At 37.0% G+C, this 17,935-nt stretch overlaps 1 protein-coding gene across 4 annotated transcripts in view; it reads left to right on the forward strand.

Annotated features, from left to right (window-relative positions):
- The first annotated feature begins 1,906 nt into the window (after positions 1-1,906).
- arrb2a (arrestin, beta 2a) overlaps positions 1,907-17,935 on the forward strand; it is a 24,622-nt gene continuing 8,593 nt past the window's right edge. Inside the window, exons 1-8 of one of the 4 annotated variants that reach the window (XM_037747951.1) lie at positions 1,907-2,240; positions 11,521-11,551; positions 12,943-13,003; positions 13,353-13,406; positions 14,006-14,103; positions 14,590-14,688; positions 16,799-16,858; positions 16,972-17,039. In XM_037747951.1, coding sequence (XP_037603879.1) covers positions 2,218-2,240; positions 11,521-11,551; positions 12,943-13,003; positions 13,353-13,406; positions 14,006-14,103; positions 14,590-14,688; positions 16,799-16,858; positions 16,972-17,039 — 494 coding nt within the window. In that variant the 5' untranslated portion in view covers positions 1,907-2,217. The remainder of the gene's footprint in view (positions 2,241-11,520; positions 11,552-12,942; positions 13,004-13,352; positions 13,407-14,005; positions 14,104-14,589; positions 14,689-16,798; positions 16,859-16,971; positions 17,040-17,935) is intronic. The other 3 variants (XM_037747953.1, XM_037747952.1, XM_037747954.1) reach the window with 3 other exon arrangements.

Genomic DNA, 17,935 nt, shown 5'->3' on the forward strand with positions numbered 1-17,935 from the left:
TCCAGTCTTTATGCTAAGCTAAGCTAACCAGATTCATATTTACTGTACAGACATGAGAGTTTTATCAATATCAATCTGAACCTCTGACTCTCAGAGAGGAAGCAAATCATAATAATAACACATTTCCTTAAAGCTCAAACTTGCTTTAAAGGTCCCATATTATGCTAATTTTCAACGCTCCGTTTTAGCTCATTTCAACAGAATTGCAACGGAATTGCGTTGCTAGGCAACAGCTTGGGTCCATGTGTACCTCCTGTCAGCTGATGATATTCACATCCACTGCAACAGGAAATAAACTGGGACACATTTATAATGTTTACGTTTAAAATTGTGTAAATGGTCTAAATATTGTATATTTGTGACATCACAAATGGGCAGAAATCCTGACGGCTTGTTTCAAATGCAGAGTTTCTGAATACGGGCTGTGTGTATTTCCCTGTTGATTGAGTGTTTCAATACTTTCACAGTATTTATATAGGATTTAAACCTGCTTTATAATAAAAAGAACATGGAAATCTCACTTTCTTATAATATGGGACCTTTAAATACAGAAATACAGTTTATTTTTAAGTTTTCAGCATATTTCTTTAAAAAATATATATATTTAAGTACACATCTCAGCTGTAGCCAGATGTGTAAACAGTGTGCAGCACTGATAAACATTCATATTTGTATTTGTTTATTTTGTTTATTTATTTTTGCACAATTTCAAACTATACAACATAATAAAAGAAATAAATGAATAATATTCAGTGCAGGAAGAGGAAAAAAACAACACTGTGCTGATCTGAAGCCTCCAGCTAGAGACAAGATTAATATAAAGACATAATATGACTACATAATAGTGATAACAAACGATTAGAGCAAGATATATATAATAACAACAGTACAGTAAATATATAAAAAAGACAAATGTGTGTGTTGTGTGGAAGTGTATGGTTAGTGTTTGTGAGGAGGATATTATTTAAATATCTATAAAGAGTTCTGGGTCATCGTAACCAAACAACATGTATGTGTATGTAAGAAAAGATAAGATCAGATAAGATGAACCTTTATTAATCCCTGGAGGGACATTCAGGTGTCAAAGCAGCAACATCAGCAAACAGAGTGAAACACAGGAGAGGTACAGGTATACACACATTATAAAAACAATAATAGAGATATAAAAGATACAGAGTGAATGGGTGAATATAGTGTATACAGTCTGTCAATAAATAAATGTAATATGTACAATAAATAAATGTAATATGTACAATAAATACATGTAATATGTACAATAAATAACAATAAATAAATAAATGTAGTATGTACAATAAATAACAATAAATAAATAAATGTAGTATGTACAATAAATAACAATAAATAAATAAATGTAATATGTACAATAAATAATAATAAATAAATAAATGTAGTATGTACAATAAATAACAATAAATAAATAAATGTAGTATGTACAATAAATAACAATAAATAAATAAATGTAGTATGTATAATAAATGAATGTAGTATGTACAATAAATAACAATAAATAAATAAATGTAGTATGTATAATAAATAAATGTAGTATGTACAATAAATAACAATAAATAAATAAATGTAGTATGTATAATAAATAAATGTAGTATGTACAATAAATAACAATAAATAAATAAAGGTAATATGTACAATAAATAACAATAAATAAATAACTGTAGTATGTATAATAAATGAATGTAGTATGTAGATATGTGCAGTCTATGAAGCTGTATACAGGATGTATGTAACAACATGTAACATGTGTGTAACTGTAGTGTGTAGATATGTGTGTATGTAACAACATGTAACATGTGTGTGTGACTGTAGTGTGTAGATATGTGTGTAACTGTAGTGTGATGTTTGGTGTTGTGATGTTTGCAGGAGACTCTGAGAGTTGCGCAACGTGATCTGCAGCCACACGCACGCACGCACACGCACACGCAGGGATCGTGTCTTTGCGGAAGCAGAGAGGAGTCTTGTCTCCTCCTCTCCTCTCCTCTCCTCTCCTCTCCTCCTCTCCTCCTCTCCTCTCCTCTCCTCTCTCCTCATCAGAGACTCACTCACACCAGCAGAGTAACACCCGGAGCGAGCAGCTAGCAGCTAGCAGCAGCAGCAGAGCGAGCAGGAGCTGATGAGTCGGGACGGCTGAGAGGAGCACTCAGTCCAACCACACCTTTACTCGGGATCTATCCTGCCGAGGAGATGGGGGACAAGGCGGGCACCAGGTAGGACCAGAACCAGAACCAGAACCAGGCTAACAGCTAGCAACTAACGGCTAACGGCTAGTTAGCATCACGCAGTTAGCTAGCAGCTAGCTTAGCCCGGGTTAGAGGAGGCTTTACAGAGATGTTTACCCGCTTTATGAGAGCCTATACCCGGACACAGAGAGCACCTTTACCCCTCTGGTGATCTGGTAGCTCTGCAGGGTGCGGTTATAGTGAGAGGTTAGCTGTTAGCAGACAGGCTGCTGCACCAGACTCCACTCACTAAACACTCAATTTAACACTTCCTCCTAATGCATCTCTTTAGCCTAACTAACACATCATTACCACGCATTATATATATATAAACACGCCTAACACACGCATCGGCACTTTAAAAACCATATATATAATACGTTTAGTGTCGTAGGCATGAATTCCCTGTTGGTGCTTTAACATGATAACACGGCCGTAGTGGGCGGTATCCGCCTATAGACATCTACACTTAAACATGGTATATTATTGAATTAAAGTGCTGCATGCTGGATGTGTTAATGCCGATTTTAACTCAACACCTGAATGATTCATAATGATTCATAATACATGCAGAGTTGTGTTTTATATTGTTGACAACATGAAGGATGCTTAAAATGTTCATATTTGTAATGGAGTTTGGTGCGATGCTGGGCTATCCGGTTTAGCCTGCTACTAAAGTGCTGCTTGCTGGATGTGTGAATGCCGATTTTAACTCAACACAGAGGGAGTTGCACTTGTAGAATAGGTAAAGTAGATGTAATTAATACAATATAATTAACGGTGGTTGCACTTGAGGTGTATATTGCATCAAAGGATATATTGCACAGACAAATGTATTCACATTCAGTTAAACTTGATATAATATTGAATTAAAGTGCTGCATGCTGGATGTGTGAACGCCGATTTTAACTCAACAGCTCAATGATTCATAATGATTCATAATACATGCAGAGTTGTGTTTTATATTGGTGACAACATGAAGGATGCTTAAAATGTTCATATTTTGAATGGAGTTTGGTGTGTCTAATACAATAACACTAAGTAAGATACATTTATTTTATTATTCATTTCTGGTCAGTGCTTTAAAACAAATACTTGATGAGACTAAACGAGGCAGATAAAACATAGAACAGGTAAAACACACAGTTATAAAGCAAATAAAACAGGTCAAGTAAATGTAATAAATAAATATAAACAGAAGTGTTACACTGGAGGTATGAAATATAAAAAATAGATGTAATGTAAACAGAGGTAATTGCACTTGTAGAATAGGTAGATGTAATAAATAAAAATGTAAACAAAGGTAGTTGCACTTGAGGTGTATATTACATCAAGGATATATTGCACAGATAAATGTATTCACATTCAGTTAAACTTGATATATTATTGAATTAAAGTGCTGCATGCTGGATGTGTGAACGCCGATTTTAACTCAACACCTGAATGAATCATAATGCATGCAGAGTTGTGTTTTATATTGTTGATAACATGAGGATTTGTTAAATGTTAATATTTTTGAATGGAGTTTGGTGTGATGGTGAGTTAGCCTGCTACTAACAGGCTGATTTCTGGTGTTTTTTGGTATCACAGGCTTATGCTAATCAGCTGTTGGTGTGTTTTGAAGGCTTCTCTTTGAATTACAGCTAACAGGAGAGTGAATGAGAGTTTTCTTTAGATGCTGGTTAACAGTAAACAGTGAAACATCATCTGACTGATGGAGATGATGTTGACACACTTGGAACATGTTACATCCTAACAGACTGATATTCAGGTTTCTTTAAGCTTCAGGATGTTTATTTTTGACTCTCCTTATTGATTTATGTTGTTTTAGTCTTTATTAATGAAGCATCTGCAGCTCCACATCAGCGTTAGAGAGAACTATGTGCAGGTTTTCAAACAATCCTGTTTACCTGGTTTCTCTCTGTTTATATCAGCTGATCAGGTGGTTCCTCACCTGTATACAGTCCAGGGTTGTGATTGGCTGAACTCCGGCTCGTAAGGCGATGACTGAGGGGTTAAAGTGCTGACTGGGAGCTGTAATCTGTTTACATGTTTGTTGTGGATACTAAAGGTTCCAGCTCTCAGTTTACCGGTCTATCAGATGTTCAGGTTGAGTGTTTACCGGTCTATCAGATGTTCAGGTTGAGTGTTTACCGGTCTATCAGATGTTCAGGTTGAGTATTTACCGGTCTATCAGATGTTCAGGTTGAGTGTTTACCGGTCTATCAGATGTTCAGGTTGAGTGTTTACCGGTCTATCAGATGTTCAGGTTGAGTGTTTACCGGTCTATCAGATGTTCAGGTTGAGGCTGCCAGGTTGAAACGTGTAAAATCATCAGTGATTTAAACAAACAGCTCCGTTGACGTCCACTAAACTCTCCTCAGTCACTTCCTGTTAGGAAACAGGTGGGAAACTGGGAGGAGAGGAAGCGAGCAGGAGGAAAGACAAACATGATGCAGACAGAATAATAGAGACGTTATCATCCAGGAAGACCGACTATAGTTCAGTTCTTCCATCCCACCAAACCTCTGTGGACATATCCAGCGTTTCAGTGACGACTGTATCGCCTGTTTATATATTAGTGATGTTAAAGGTGTTGCTCGTAGTGATGAAGATAAATGTCAGCTTTTATGTTTTCAGCTCATAGTTGTGTTTTTATGTCCGTTGGCTCGGTGTGTCAGGGCCTCAGTAATGAGAATAGGACATGTATACATGTCGTGTGTGTTGTTGTTATTGTTTTATAATTCTTCCGTCCGGCTCAAAGACAGCGAGACACTTCACCTCCCGAGACTTCACAAGTTTCCTTTTAGTTTTGTGTTCGGGTTCATCTGGTTAGTTTTCCGTTGTATCGACGTTCACGTTAGTTTGTGATGTTGGTAGTTGAACTTTTCAACTTCAGTTAATCAGCTTCAGCTTTGTCTCTGAAACAGAAGACTGTGCATGTGAGTAAACGCACCGACGTACCATCAGTGTTGTCTGGTTCTGGTTCTGGTTCTGGTTCTGGTTCTGGTTCTGGTTCTGACTGTAAAAAAACAGCATTTGTTTTGGGATGCACGTTTTGCTGTTTCTGTTTTTACTGGTTCAGATGAGGTCGTGTTCACCCGTGTTCACCAGTAGAGTCCGTATGAACCCCCGCCTCATGTCATATTCACGACCCCGTCAGTGGAAAGTTTCTGAAAGTTCCCGACTTGTGACGTGTTTCTAGACGTTGTCAGAAATGGCGGAGGCCTTGGCAGTTCATTTCTCGGTGCATAATAAGTTAATATATTGTAGTTGTATATTGTTTTTCTTTGTAATTTTTTAATATATCTGAGGACGATGTTGATATTCCCAATGGCCTCATCTTTCTCCTCTGTCCTCATGTCTTTACATTTACTGCATTATGTTACCTGCTTGCTAGTTTGCTAGCTTGTTAGCCTCTGTGTCTTCTAGACGCCGACGGTATCGTTAATACTGCCGTTGCTTAGCAGCGGTGTTCTCCCGACTTAACCACTTGAACGCCAAGCACATCGTGTACACGACTTCCCATGTTGTAAACACGAGTTCAGGAGTTTCATTTGAAGGCACCAGTAGTAGACGTTACTGATGGAAACCAAAGGCCAAGAACTGGTTGCCAAGGCAACCTGATTATTTATTTTTATATTTTAATTGCAGTTTCATGTTTAAATAAAGACGGCGCTGCTTTCACTTCCATGTTGTGCTGCGTTCCTGCTAATGTGCAAATCTTTGCATCAAGATAACACTTAAAATGAGATACTTCTCCGGAACTCACAGTTTGCTGTGAGCGGAGCATTTTAAACCTCAATAACAGTCCATCATGTTCCTTTAATGTGGAAAACCAAAGTCGTGATCATGATTAATATTCCATTAATCGTGCAGCCCTAGTAGTAGTAATAATGAAAATCATTTTATTTCTATAGCACTGTTTTAAAACAGTATTACTGTTAGCTTTACATGGGAAAACCAAATTAGAACAAATCAACACCACATTAAATAAAATCCAGCCAATAAAACTACGGAGAATAAAATACAATCAAATATAACAAAGCAGAACTGGGAAATAAAAAACCTTAAACATTGGACTAGTAGTTAATAAAAGTCTTTTTTAAAAAGACGTGTTAAGAAGTGATTTAAAAGATGTTCAGATCTTCAGACACCTTTAAGCGTTGATTAAACTCCCGAACAGACTCATAGTACTTCTGTTTGTACCGTCTGCTGGGAGGATACACGTACACAGTAGAACGCTACGCTACCACGCGGTCACCTCTGATTGTTGACCCTGTCGGACGTGTAAAGTGTAATCTAATATAAGTTTGAGTCTTGAATCTGTGTAAGTCCTGAGTGTGGACTCAGGCTGCGTTCACAGATAGACGTCGTGGTATCATTCAGCCTCTGGTCTGTATGAAGCTGTGTAGTAATAGAAGTAATGCACATACTCTGTTCTGATTGGACGGTTGTTATCTGATGTCTCCGCCGTACTGAACATGAGAGAGTAGATAGATTAGTGTTGCACAGTTTGTTTCCTGAGTAAAGAGCAGCTTTGTTTTGGTGCTACGTGTCGCTGAAACTGTTTTTAATACAACCAGAGTGAGTCTGACTGATCTACATTAGGATCCAAACAGGCAGTAAACAACTCTGTTTCTGTTTCCTCTAATAAACCTGTGAGCACGTCTCAGGAAACCCAGATCTAAAGAGGAGGAACTCCCTTTCACTGATCTGTTGAGTGTTAGTGGACTAAGATGGACGGCCCAGTTTAGATATGATCAATACCATATTAAACCTGACTGGGAACCAGTGAAGAGAGACCAGAACAGCACTGGTGTGATGTCGTCTTTCTACCTCCTCGTTTGGCTTTAACATGACAACAGTCCAGATGTGACTAAATAAAAGCACGTATGACCTTCTAGAGAGGAAGGATGTCGGCCACGTTGAACCGGGATTGATCGACTCCTGTGATCAGTTGATCAGATGAGACGTATCTATATTAGTATATATATTAGTATATATGCATTATTATATATTATAGATGTAATCTTATTTAATAAACAAATGAGACGTCATCATTAATATAATCTGCTGAGTGAGTGAAGGAACCGTCACAGGTAGTTTTAGGACGTCAGGACTGCTCCTGCTCCTCCTACTGCTCCTCTTCCTCCTGCTCCTCCTCCTCTTCCTCCTGCTCCTCCTCCTGCTCCTCTTCCTCCTCCTCCTCCTCCTCTTCCTCCTGCTCCTCCTCCTCCTCCTCCTCCTGCTCCTCCTCGTCCTCCTCCTCCTGCTCCTCCTCCTCCTCGTCTTCTGGCTCAGCGTGTTTTTCCAGGTGTAACGGAGCGTGAACGGCGTCCTGTTGCGTGGATCCGTGTGTGAGAACAGGGCGGGTCCTGGTCCTGGTCCTGGTCCTGGTCCTGGTCCTGGTCCTGGTCCTGGTCCCGGTCCCGGTCCTGGTCCTGGTCCTGGTCCTGGTCCTGGTCCTGGTCCTGGTCCCTGGTCTGTAATCTGACAGAGTGCTGAAAGCATCAGTAGAGACGTTAATCAGCTTTAGAAGCAGAGAAGCAGCAGACAGATCAGAGCTGATAGCTGCTGACATGATGTCAGAACCCCATCACATGTTTCTGTTATCAATAACTCAGATTCATGTGTGATTGATCTTTGAATATTCTGACTCTTATTGTCTTTATAAATCAGTTAATAGTGACAGGTCTGGTAGATTTATTCCTCCAACGGTCCAAAACTCAAACATTCAGTTTATTTTCATGAATTATGAAGAAAAGCATCAAATCGTCTCATTGGAGAATATTTTTGGCATTTTTGTTTGAATAATTATGATTCACATATTTAATACTAATAACTCATTATATTTGGACATTTTTCACAAAATGATTTTGAACATTTTACAGATGTTTTACTAAAATGTTTAAAATATTTTTCGGAAATTTTTCAATATCATTTTTTCACATATTTTAATATATTTTCCTAATTTACAGAAAGTTTTTTTTACTTAAAATTTTCAGACATTTTTCAGATATTTTTCACATATTTATCGGACATTTTCTAGAATAAGTTTTGAATATTTTACCAATAATATTCAGATATTTTTCACATATTTTATTAAAATGTGTTTCTTCTTATATACGGTCTATAATAAAAAAACAACAACAATAGAATAAAAAACAAACAACAAAGGGGATCATAAAAACATAAAAAAACCAGAGGATCAAATAAAGTTAACAATATATATATAAAATAATGTAGTTAGTGATAATAGAAATGTAAAAGCTGTTATTTTCGTGTTATAATAATGTTTATTTATTAACACTTTATGAAAAAACTGCTGCGTCGTTACGGGACAATGAATCTCCACTGGAACTATTAAAAGCAGCTGATAGAAACCAGTCGGTTCTTGTCCAGACACGAAGACTTGGCATCACCTCGGTCTCTGGGGGACGGACGGGGACGTCCTCAGTCTGTTTGTCTGAGCCGCCATGGCTACCGGAGGATCAGCGGCGACGTGTTTACCCGTCAGCAGCCAGCCGAGCGTTAAAGTGTGTTTACACGCAGACGGCTGTTTTCATGAGGAGCGTTATTCCCACAGCGGCCGGTCCGACCTCGGCTCACGCTCAGCGAGGATCTGAAGAGAGAAACATCTGATGAAATCAAAAACACAACCTCAGATCCTGAATCTTCTCCGTCACGTCTGAATCAGCTTCAACATTTTAATCTGAAACTGGAGCTGAAATAATGTTTTTATTATCCATCAGTCATTTTATTTATTACTGAATACCTGAAACTACGTCCTTCTAAAGGCGGCGGAGAAAAACACAATCAGCTTCTTCTTCTTTCCTTCAATAATAACTATTTTTCACATATTTTACTAAGAATTTTCAGACATTTTTTCACATATTTTACTCAAATAATTTGGATGTTTTTCGGACATGTTTTCACATATTTTACTAATAACTTATGGAAATATTTTGAGATGTTTTTCATATATTTTACTAAGAATTTTAAGAAATCTTTCGGATATTTTAACATATTTGTCAGACATTTTTTTCTAATATTTTTCATTTATTTCTCACATTTAACTAATCATTTTGGCTATTTTTCACTAATTGTTTCACATTTTATTCAAATAATTTCTTGCCAATTTTCTGATATTTCTCACACATTTGTTGGACATTTTTTCAAACATTGTTTTGATATTTTTTCCACATATTTTATTAATAATTTTCAGATATTTTTCAGGTATTTTACTAAAATGTTTCATATATTTTTTAGACATTTTCATGAAATAGTTTTTTGAATAATTTTCGCACATTTTTCAGTATTTTTTCTTCACAAAGTTTTCTAATAATTATCCAGATATGAGCCCACAGACCATCGTGGGTCAACCATCACTGTTTGAGCCACGAGGCCAGTCCGTGTTTGAGTTCACACGCAGCCGGCTGGTTTATTCTCACGGCGGCCGGTCCGACTACGTCCTTCTAAAGACGAGCACGGCTGAGAGGAACGCCACTAAAGTTCTGATTGAGCTTCTTCTTCTTCTCTTCATTAATAAGTGGTAGAGCTACAGTGGAGATCATCAGTGTTTCAGTGTTCTAAAGCTGAAATCAGTCCAGTGATAAACAGAAGTTTAGTGCCAGAAAGTGGAGCCACAGAAACCTGTAAATCACTTTTAATGTGTGCTTTGAAGTGATCTAAATATAACTGTGGCGGCAACGTTGATCTGTGACAGGAAGCGGCCGTCAGCTGGAGCTGCTGCTGCTGCTGTAAACACTTTACTGGCTGTTAAACAGTGAAAGCTGCTCAGAGGATGGCGGCTCGTTGTTTAGCTGCTTCAGCTTCAGACCGGTGAGGAGGAGAACCGGCGTTAGTTGTTACTTCCTGTTTGCGTGTTGAGGCGTCAGGTGTTAAAGGAAGTGACCGTTTCACAGTGACGGTGTGAACCTCGATGGTCCACGTCCTCTCTGGTGCTCTGATGGTGATGATCAATACTGTGATCAGGATCATTATTGAGGGATCGAGGGATGACTGGAGGTAAATGGGGCACATTCTGTAAACATGTGAAAATATCTCAAAATGTCCAAAAGTTATAAGTAAAATATTTGAAAAATGTAAAAAAAATTATAAGTAAATTTATGTGAAAAATATCTCAAAACATTTCCAAAAATTAGAAGTAAAATGTGATAAAATATCTCAAAAAATATCCAAAAATTATTAGTCAAATATGTGAAAAATATTTGAAAAAATTCCGACAAATTTGTGAAAAATGTTAAAAAAATTATTAGTAAAATATGTGAAAAATATCTCAAAAAGTGTCCAAAAAGTATTAGTAAAATATGTGAATAATATTTGAAAAAATTCCGACAAATTTGTGAAAAATGTTTAAAAAAATTATTAGTAAAATGTGTGAAAAATATTCGAAAAAATGTCTGTGCAATAAACATGCAACACTTCAATCAATACATAATGTGCAATATAAAAAACATAAAAAATAAATGCCTGTGCAATATTTTTATAGTATCCAACTCTGCTTCTATATTTATCTCACTGCCTCTTACTATATATATATATATATATATATATATATATATATATATCTCAGTATATGTTCTATTAGGCCCTGGTACAAAGTATTTCCTTTTATTATTGTAATATAACTTTATTTATTCTTTAATTTTCTTTAATTCCACACTATTGTACCTGTATAACAACCGACGTGACAATAAACATCTTGAACTAGACGTGATTAATGGACATTATTTCAAGTTTATTTTTTAATATCTGTAAATTTATTTTTTATTTTAAACATTCCTGGTGAATGAAGAGTTAAACCAGCTGGTATCATGTCTGTGAGTTATTATTCAGACAGGAACAATAGAACCTGATTATTGATTATTAATTATTGATTGTGTTTCTGATGAACTGAGTAGATTTAATCTAACTGAAACAGGTGAAGTGGTTCCTGGGTATCTGGAACAGGAAGGGCTGGACCTCCCCCGTATTAAAGCGGTGTGGTGACAGCCCATAATGACCCCGATCACATAGACTCTAACCACTAACCCCCCCCCTCGGCTTCCTGCTGTGTTGAAACAGGCCGTGGCCTCGTTTGCACCATTTCCTCCTGACGTCTCCCACCGACACCAAACATTTCAAACAACTGTCTGAAATGATGTTTCTCATGTTGATTCACACAAATTAAAGAAAACTAACGTCAGTCTTTTCTTCCTCTTCTTCCTCTTCTTCCTCTTCTTCCTCTTTCTGAACCTCTCAGAGTTTTCAAGAAGTCGAGCCCCAACTGTAAGGTGAGTCAGCTCCTCTTCCTCCCTCTGCTGCTGGCACATAAAGAGTACTCACATAGTACAAGTAGTAGTACCACCATGAGAAACTACTTCATTATGAGTACTAGTACAGAAGTTGTTCCTGTGCAGCGATGAAGGAGAGAACAGCCGGAACCAAACAGGAATATAAACATGATTTTATATAAAATAATAAAGCCAGATTGTGATTTAAATAATCAGAAGACAAGATAATGCACTAGATGAGCTGTTCCTTCATCACCATGACCACGTTTACTATTATTCCTCTATTATTCTGAGTTTGATTCTGTTGTGTTGGATATTTTGAATTATTGTGGGTGGATCATGTTCAGATGGAGACGTGTGATCTGCTGATATTATTCAGGTTTAATGAGCGTTCTCTGGATATTTATAACATCTCATTCACTACATGAGTCTCAATCAGGGTTTCAAAAATAAAGGAATAAATAAATAAATGTCATTAAAACTAGCAATGATAATATTAAAAATAAATATAGCCATTAATTAATTGATAAAATGTGACATAAATTGATATTTCTGTTTTAATTTGCATTATAAATACTGTGATAGACGTGTGTGTGTAGGTTTAAAATATATCTAAAATATAGAATATATATAAAATAACATAATACTGTGTTAAAAGTATATATATAAAATCATATTTTTAAAATATATTAAAGATATGATATACATATAAGATACATTTAGATCAAATATATAATACTGTGATAGACATGTGTAGGTTTAAAATATTTATTAAATATAGAATATATATAAAATAATATAATCTATAATACTGTGGTAGACGTGTGTGTATTTTTAAAATATTTATTAATATATATAAAATAATATATAATACTGCATTAAAAGTAAAAATGTTTTTTTTGAATAAATACAGAAATAAATAAGTTAGGGAAAATAAATAAGGCGTGCAATGTAAAGGGAAAATCATGCAGAAAAAAATGCTTAAATACATAAATAAGAAAATACATTTAAAGATAAATATAAAATTTATAAAAAATAAATGCAAAGGCAAAATCATGCAGAAATAAATGTTTAAATACATAAATAAATGCATACATTTAAAAATAAATATAAAATAAATAATAAATAATAAATAAATGCAAAGGGAAAATAATGCAGACATAAATGCTTAAATACATAAATAATAAATAAATGCAAAAATAAATAAATAAATTTAAAAATAATTACATAAATAAATAAAAGTGGAAATTAAACAGAAGAGTTTAATTTGATGATGTGATTGATCATGTCTGAAGTTTTAGTCGTGTGAAAAAGATTTTTCTTATAAAGAAAACAGGAGAAATGAATGAATAATAACCTCAGACGTGTGACGCTGTGATTGGTCCGTTCAGGTGACAGTGTACCTGGGAAAGAGAGACTTTGTGGATCACCTGGACCACGTGGACGCAGTAGGTGAGTCGGCACATCTGGAGGCTTACGGAGGTTCAGTGTTTACTGTCCACGACTCCAGATGTTAAAATCATTAATCATGATGCTTTTCTGATATTTATGAACTCAAATATCTGTTTAATAGACGTTATGTATCTGATATAATATAGGTTATTTGTAAGAGTTGTATGTAAACTTTAGTAACGTGATCACTGAAGAGTGACCTGAAGTCAGGTTTATTTAATGAACGTTGGTCGGAGCTGCTGCGCCGGTCTGTGATTGGACGATCAGAGCTGCTGAGCCGGTCTGTGATTGGACGGTCGGCTCTGAACTGTGTGATGACGTGGCGGTTTGTCTTCCCTCCTTCCTGCTGACATGACAGATGGCGTGATCCTCGTCGACCCCGAGTACCTGAAGGACAGGAAAGGTAGGACTGCTTCCTCCTGAACATCTGAGGACGTGTGTGTTTGTTTAAATTATGTATAAAATATAGAATATACATATAAAATAAGGTCTAAAATATAGTACTGTGGTAGACGTGTGTGTATGTTTAATATATATCTAAAATAAAGTATAATCTATAATACTGTATATAGTGTGTGTATATATATATATATATATATATATACTGTAGTAGAGGTCTGTGCAGGTATAAACAGGAAGTTGAAGGTAAAGTGTTCAGCAGCTTTCAGACAGAGAATAAATGTATTAAACATTTAATAAGGAATCAAAACTAGATCAATATCTTACAGAGATTAAAAGAAACATGTCTAATAAAATATAAATAATAGATGAGAAATAGATTTAATGTTTTAATGAGTTTCACTTTCACTAAAGAAAGTAAAGGTTCAGAGAACTGATTTTACTGAAGATAGAAGGGACAGGTAACATTCCTCTTCTTCCTCCTCCTCCTCCTCCTACTCCTCCTCCTCCTCCTCCTCCTACTCCTACTCCTCTTCCTCCTCCTCCTCCTCCTCTTCCTCCTCCTCCTCCTCCTCTTCTTCCTCCTCCTCCTCCTCCCTGTAGTCTTCGTCACGCTCACCTGTGCGTTCCGATATGGCCGTGAGGACCTGGACGTCCTGGGTCTGTCCTTCAGGAAGGATCTCTACATATCCACCTTCCAGGTGAGAACTCCGCCTCCAAACCTCCAACTACACCTGAACACCTGAACACCTGAACACATAAACACATAAACACATAAACACCTGAACACCTGAACACCTTAACACATAAACACATAAACACCTGAACACCTGAACACATAAACACATAAACACCTGAACACCTGAACACCTTAACACATAAACACATAAACACCTGAACACCTGAACACATAAACACATAAACACCTGAACACCTGAACACCTGAACACATAAACACCTGAACACATAAACACCTGAACACCTTAACACATAAACACATAAACACCTGAACACCTGAACACCTGAACACCTTAACACATAAACACCTGAACACCTGAACACATAAACACCTGAACACCTGAACACCTGAACACCTGAACAACACCTGAACACCTGAACACCTGAACACCTGAACATGATGTCATCTCTCTTCTTCTTCTTCTCCTCTCTCTCTCTCTGTGTCTCAGGCCTTCCCTCCGGTGCCGGAGGAGAAGAAACCCAACAGCCGGCTGCAGGAGAGGCTGCTGAAGAAACTGGGCCAGCATGCACACCCCTTCTACTTCACTGTGAGTCCCTGAGACCAGGACCCCCATCGGTTCCTGGTCCTCCTTCACACTAGAGACCAGGACCCCCATCAGCTCCTGGTCCTCATTCACACTGTAAACATGATGGAGACCAGGACCCCCATCAGCCCCTGGTCCTGTAATAAGGTCTCAGCCAGCTCGATCATGGACTCTATATCTATTAGAATGTATGATTATATTATATACAGGTGCTGGTTCAGCTGGTTTGCATAACATCAAACCGGTTTAAACTGGTACTCCGAACAGGAAGTCCACCTGACTCTAGTTCTCCGTCTCCTGTTCCATCTCTATTTCCTCTTTATTTAATTCATTAACTGACTACAACTCAGACATCAGTCTATCAGTCTATCAGTCTATCAGTCTCACTGCAGCAAATACAACAACACGTTGTTCTTTAGAGGAAACACAAGAAGACCTCGCCGACGGCCTCCTGTTCCTCGTTAGGATGTTCCTCGTTAGGATGTTCCTCGTTAGGATGTTCTCCACTAAACTAAGCCTCAGTTTCTGCGATGGCTTCTACGTCCGTTTGGTAAACAGAGACCGTCTTCAGCTTCACCTGCTGAAAAGTCCTGTGAAAAGTTGCCGTGGACTTTTGGTGAAGTGGCGCTCGACGTTACATCTTCTAAAGACTGACACGCTCACACCGCAAATGAGACACACATATTCATATGAGGATGCAAATAAAGGAACTTTAGTTCCTGGAACTATTTGATAGTGAGCTGGTAAATGATGCAGCAACACTTCCTCTTGCTCAGAGTCGGTCTGACGGGTTTCTGACCAATAAACTCTCCAAAGATCTGTTTCCTTAACATGAGATTAAATCCCCAACAAGCTGTTGACAAAGCATCCCATCCCTCCAGACAGGTACGAAACTAACCGAGTGGAGTACGAAAAATTAAACGAAAAAATTTCCGACAAAATGTACAAAAAAAAGTTTTGAAAAAGTAAAAAGAAAATGTCCGAAAAAAATGTTAAAAAAAATGTTCGACAAATGTCAATTTTTATTTATTTTTTTAAAGTGAGAAAAAATCCGAAAGATGTCAAGAAAAAGTAATAAAAAGGCTTTAAAAAAGTCAGAAAAATGTCTAACAAATGTCCGAAAAAAAAGTAAATAAAAAATGTCTGGAAAATATCTGAAAAATATACGGGGAAAGTAAAAAAAAAAAAAAAAGCCCCCCCAAAAAAATAACAAAAATTCCGAAAACGTTAAAAAAAAAAAAAAAAAGTCTGAAAAATTTTAAACAACCGTCCAAAAAAAGGTTTTAAAAAGTCAAAATGTCTGGAAAAGTCAAAAAGTCCGAAAAAAAAAATGTCCGGAAAAAATATCTGAAAAATGTCCGACAAATGTCCAAAGAAAAAGTTTTTAAAAAGTTAAATAAATATCCGAAAAAATATTAGAAAAATGTCAGAATTTAGTTTTTTTTAAACATGACTGAAAAATATCCAAAAGGTGTCTGACAAATTGTTCGGAAAAAAAAGTCAGAAAAATGTCAAACAAATGTCCAAAAAATGTTGTCGAGTCGGAATCTGAGGACTTCCTGTGTGCTGCAGCAGCAGCCTGATGTCTGTGATGTCATCAAAGTCGTGATCGTACGTCTCTCTGAATGAATTAACGCCGCGTCGGCGTCGGCTCCACCTCTCCGTCTCTCCGTCTCTGTGGGTTCACCGCTAACGGATGAAGAGTTTCAGTGAACCGCTGACGTAATCTCTGTAATCTGAGGCAGTCAGGACGGTACCGCTCTTCATCATCATCATCATCATCCCTTCATCACATTAGCTGAACCATCAGGTTCACCTTCACACCTCACTGACTTCCTCTAATCTCTACACTCCGTTCTAGTTGTTCTTTATGGTGGACGGTAGTCGGTCAGATGAGATCACATGTCAGTAGAGGGGGGGGGTCCGGTCTGGTCCGGTCCAGTCCAGTCCAGTCCAGTACAGTCTGGTCTGGTTCAGTCTGGTCCGGTCCGGTCCGGTCTGGTCTGGTACGGTCCGGTCTGTTAGGCTTCATATGGAGCCAGTTAGAACCCGTCTCCAGCGACGCGACTCTGTGAAACCACTGACTGTGTTTTTCTTGTCTCTGCTGGTTCAGATTCCTCAGAACCTCCCATGTTCAGTCACTTTACAGCCCGGTCCAGAGGACACCGGGAAGGTAACGCACACATTCAACACGCCGTCACTTTGCCTTCCTGTTAAATATCCTGTAACGTGTTCAGAGTGTTTCAGAGTGGATCATCACCTCTGGTGTCTCTGGTCTCTCTGCAGGCCTGCGGCGTGGACTTTGAGATCAGAGCTTTCTGTGCCAAGTCAATAGAAGAGAAGATCCACAAGAGGTGAGTCCAGACCTGCAGGAACCTGGTTCTAAAGGGGGTCCACCTCAGTCCCGGGTCCCACTTCAGAGAACAGCTCTGAGTCTACGAGGGATTCAAATCTGTCAGCTTTTATTTAGTAGATCCCTGAGATGTTTGTTCTCCTGAAGCTGGACGAGCTTTAAGGTTCTGATCCAGTCCATTAATCGATCAGCTGATCAACAGAACATTAATCACAGCTGTTTACAGAATTCATTAATCACTTGTGTCTGTTCCTGAGGGGTGAACATTTTCTGTTTTTCTTTGTCATGTATGAAAAAAATTGTTTTACTTTTAATTAAAAATTAAAAACTAATGTGAAAAAAATTAGATTTTTTTGTTGTTGAAAATAACAAAACAAAAAAAGAAAAAAGAAACTCCAGATTACACCATGACTGCCAATAAAAAGCTAAAATATGCAATTTTTTTTATGAGAAATGGGTAACAGAAGTTAAATCCACTATGTGGAAAAAAAAACAACACAATAAAATTATTAAATAAGTAGATAAATAAAAAAGAATGACATATGTTTTCTTTGTCATGTATGGAAATTTATTTTTACTTTTAATTAAAAATTTAAATCTAATGTGAAAAAAAATAAAAAATAACAAAACTTCAATAAATAAATAAAAAAATTTAAATAAAAAAAGGCTATAAAAGGCTCAAATATGCTACGTTCATGAGTAATGGGTTACAGAGGTTTAATTGACTGTGTAAATAAATAATACAATTAATAAAATAAATACAACAAAATGACATGTGAAGGTTTTAGAATCAACAGGTTGAGGACATTACAGACATTTATTTACTATGTTTAACACAACAAGCAGCAAGACGTAGAGTAATACAGTAATACAGTAATATAGTAATACAGTAATATA

This window comes from Sebastes umbrosus, chromosome 17 (assembly GCF_015220745.1).
Source record: "Sebastes umbrosus isolate fSebUmb1 chromosome 17, fSebUmb1.pri, whole genome shotgun sequence".
Classification (NCBI taxonomy): domain Eukaryota; kingdom Metazoa; phylum Chordata; class Actinopteri; order Perciformes; family Sebastidae; genus Sebastes; species Sebastes umbrosus.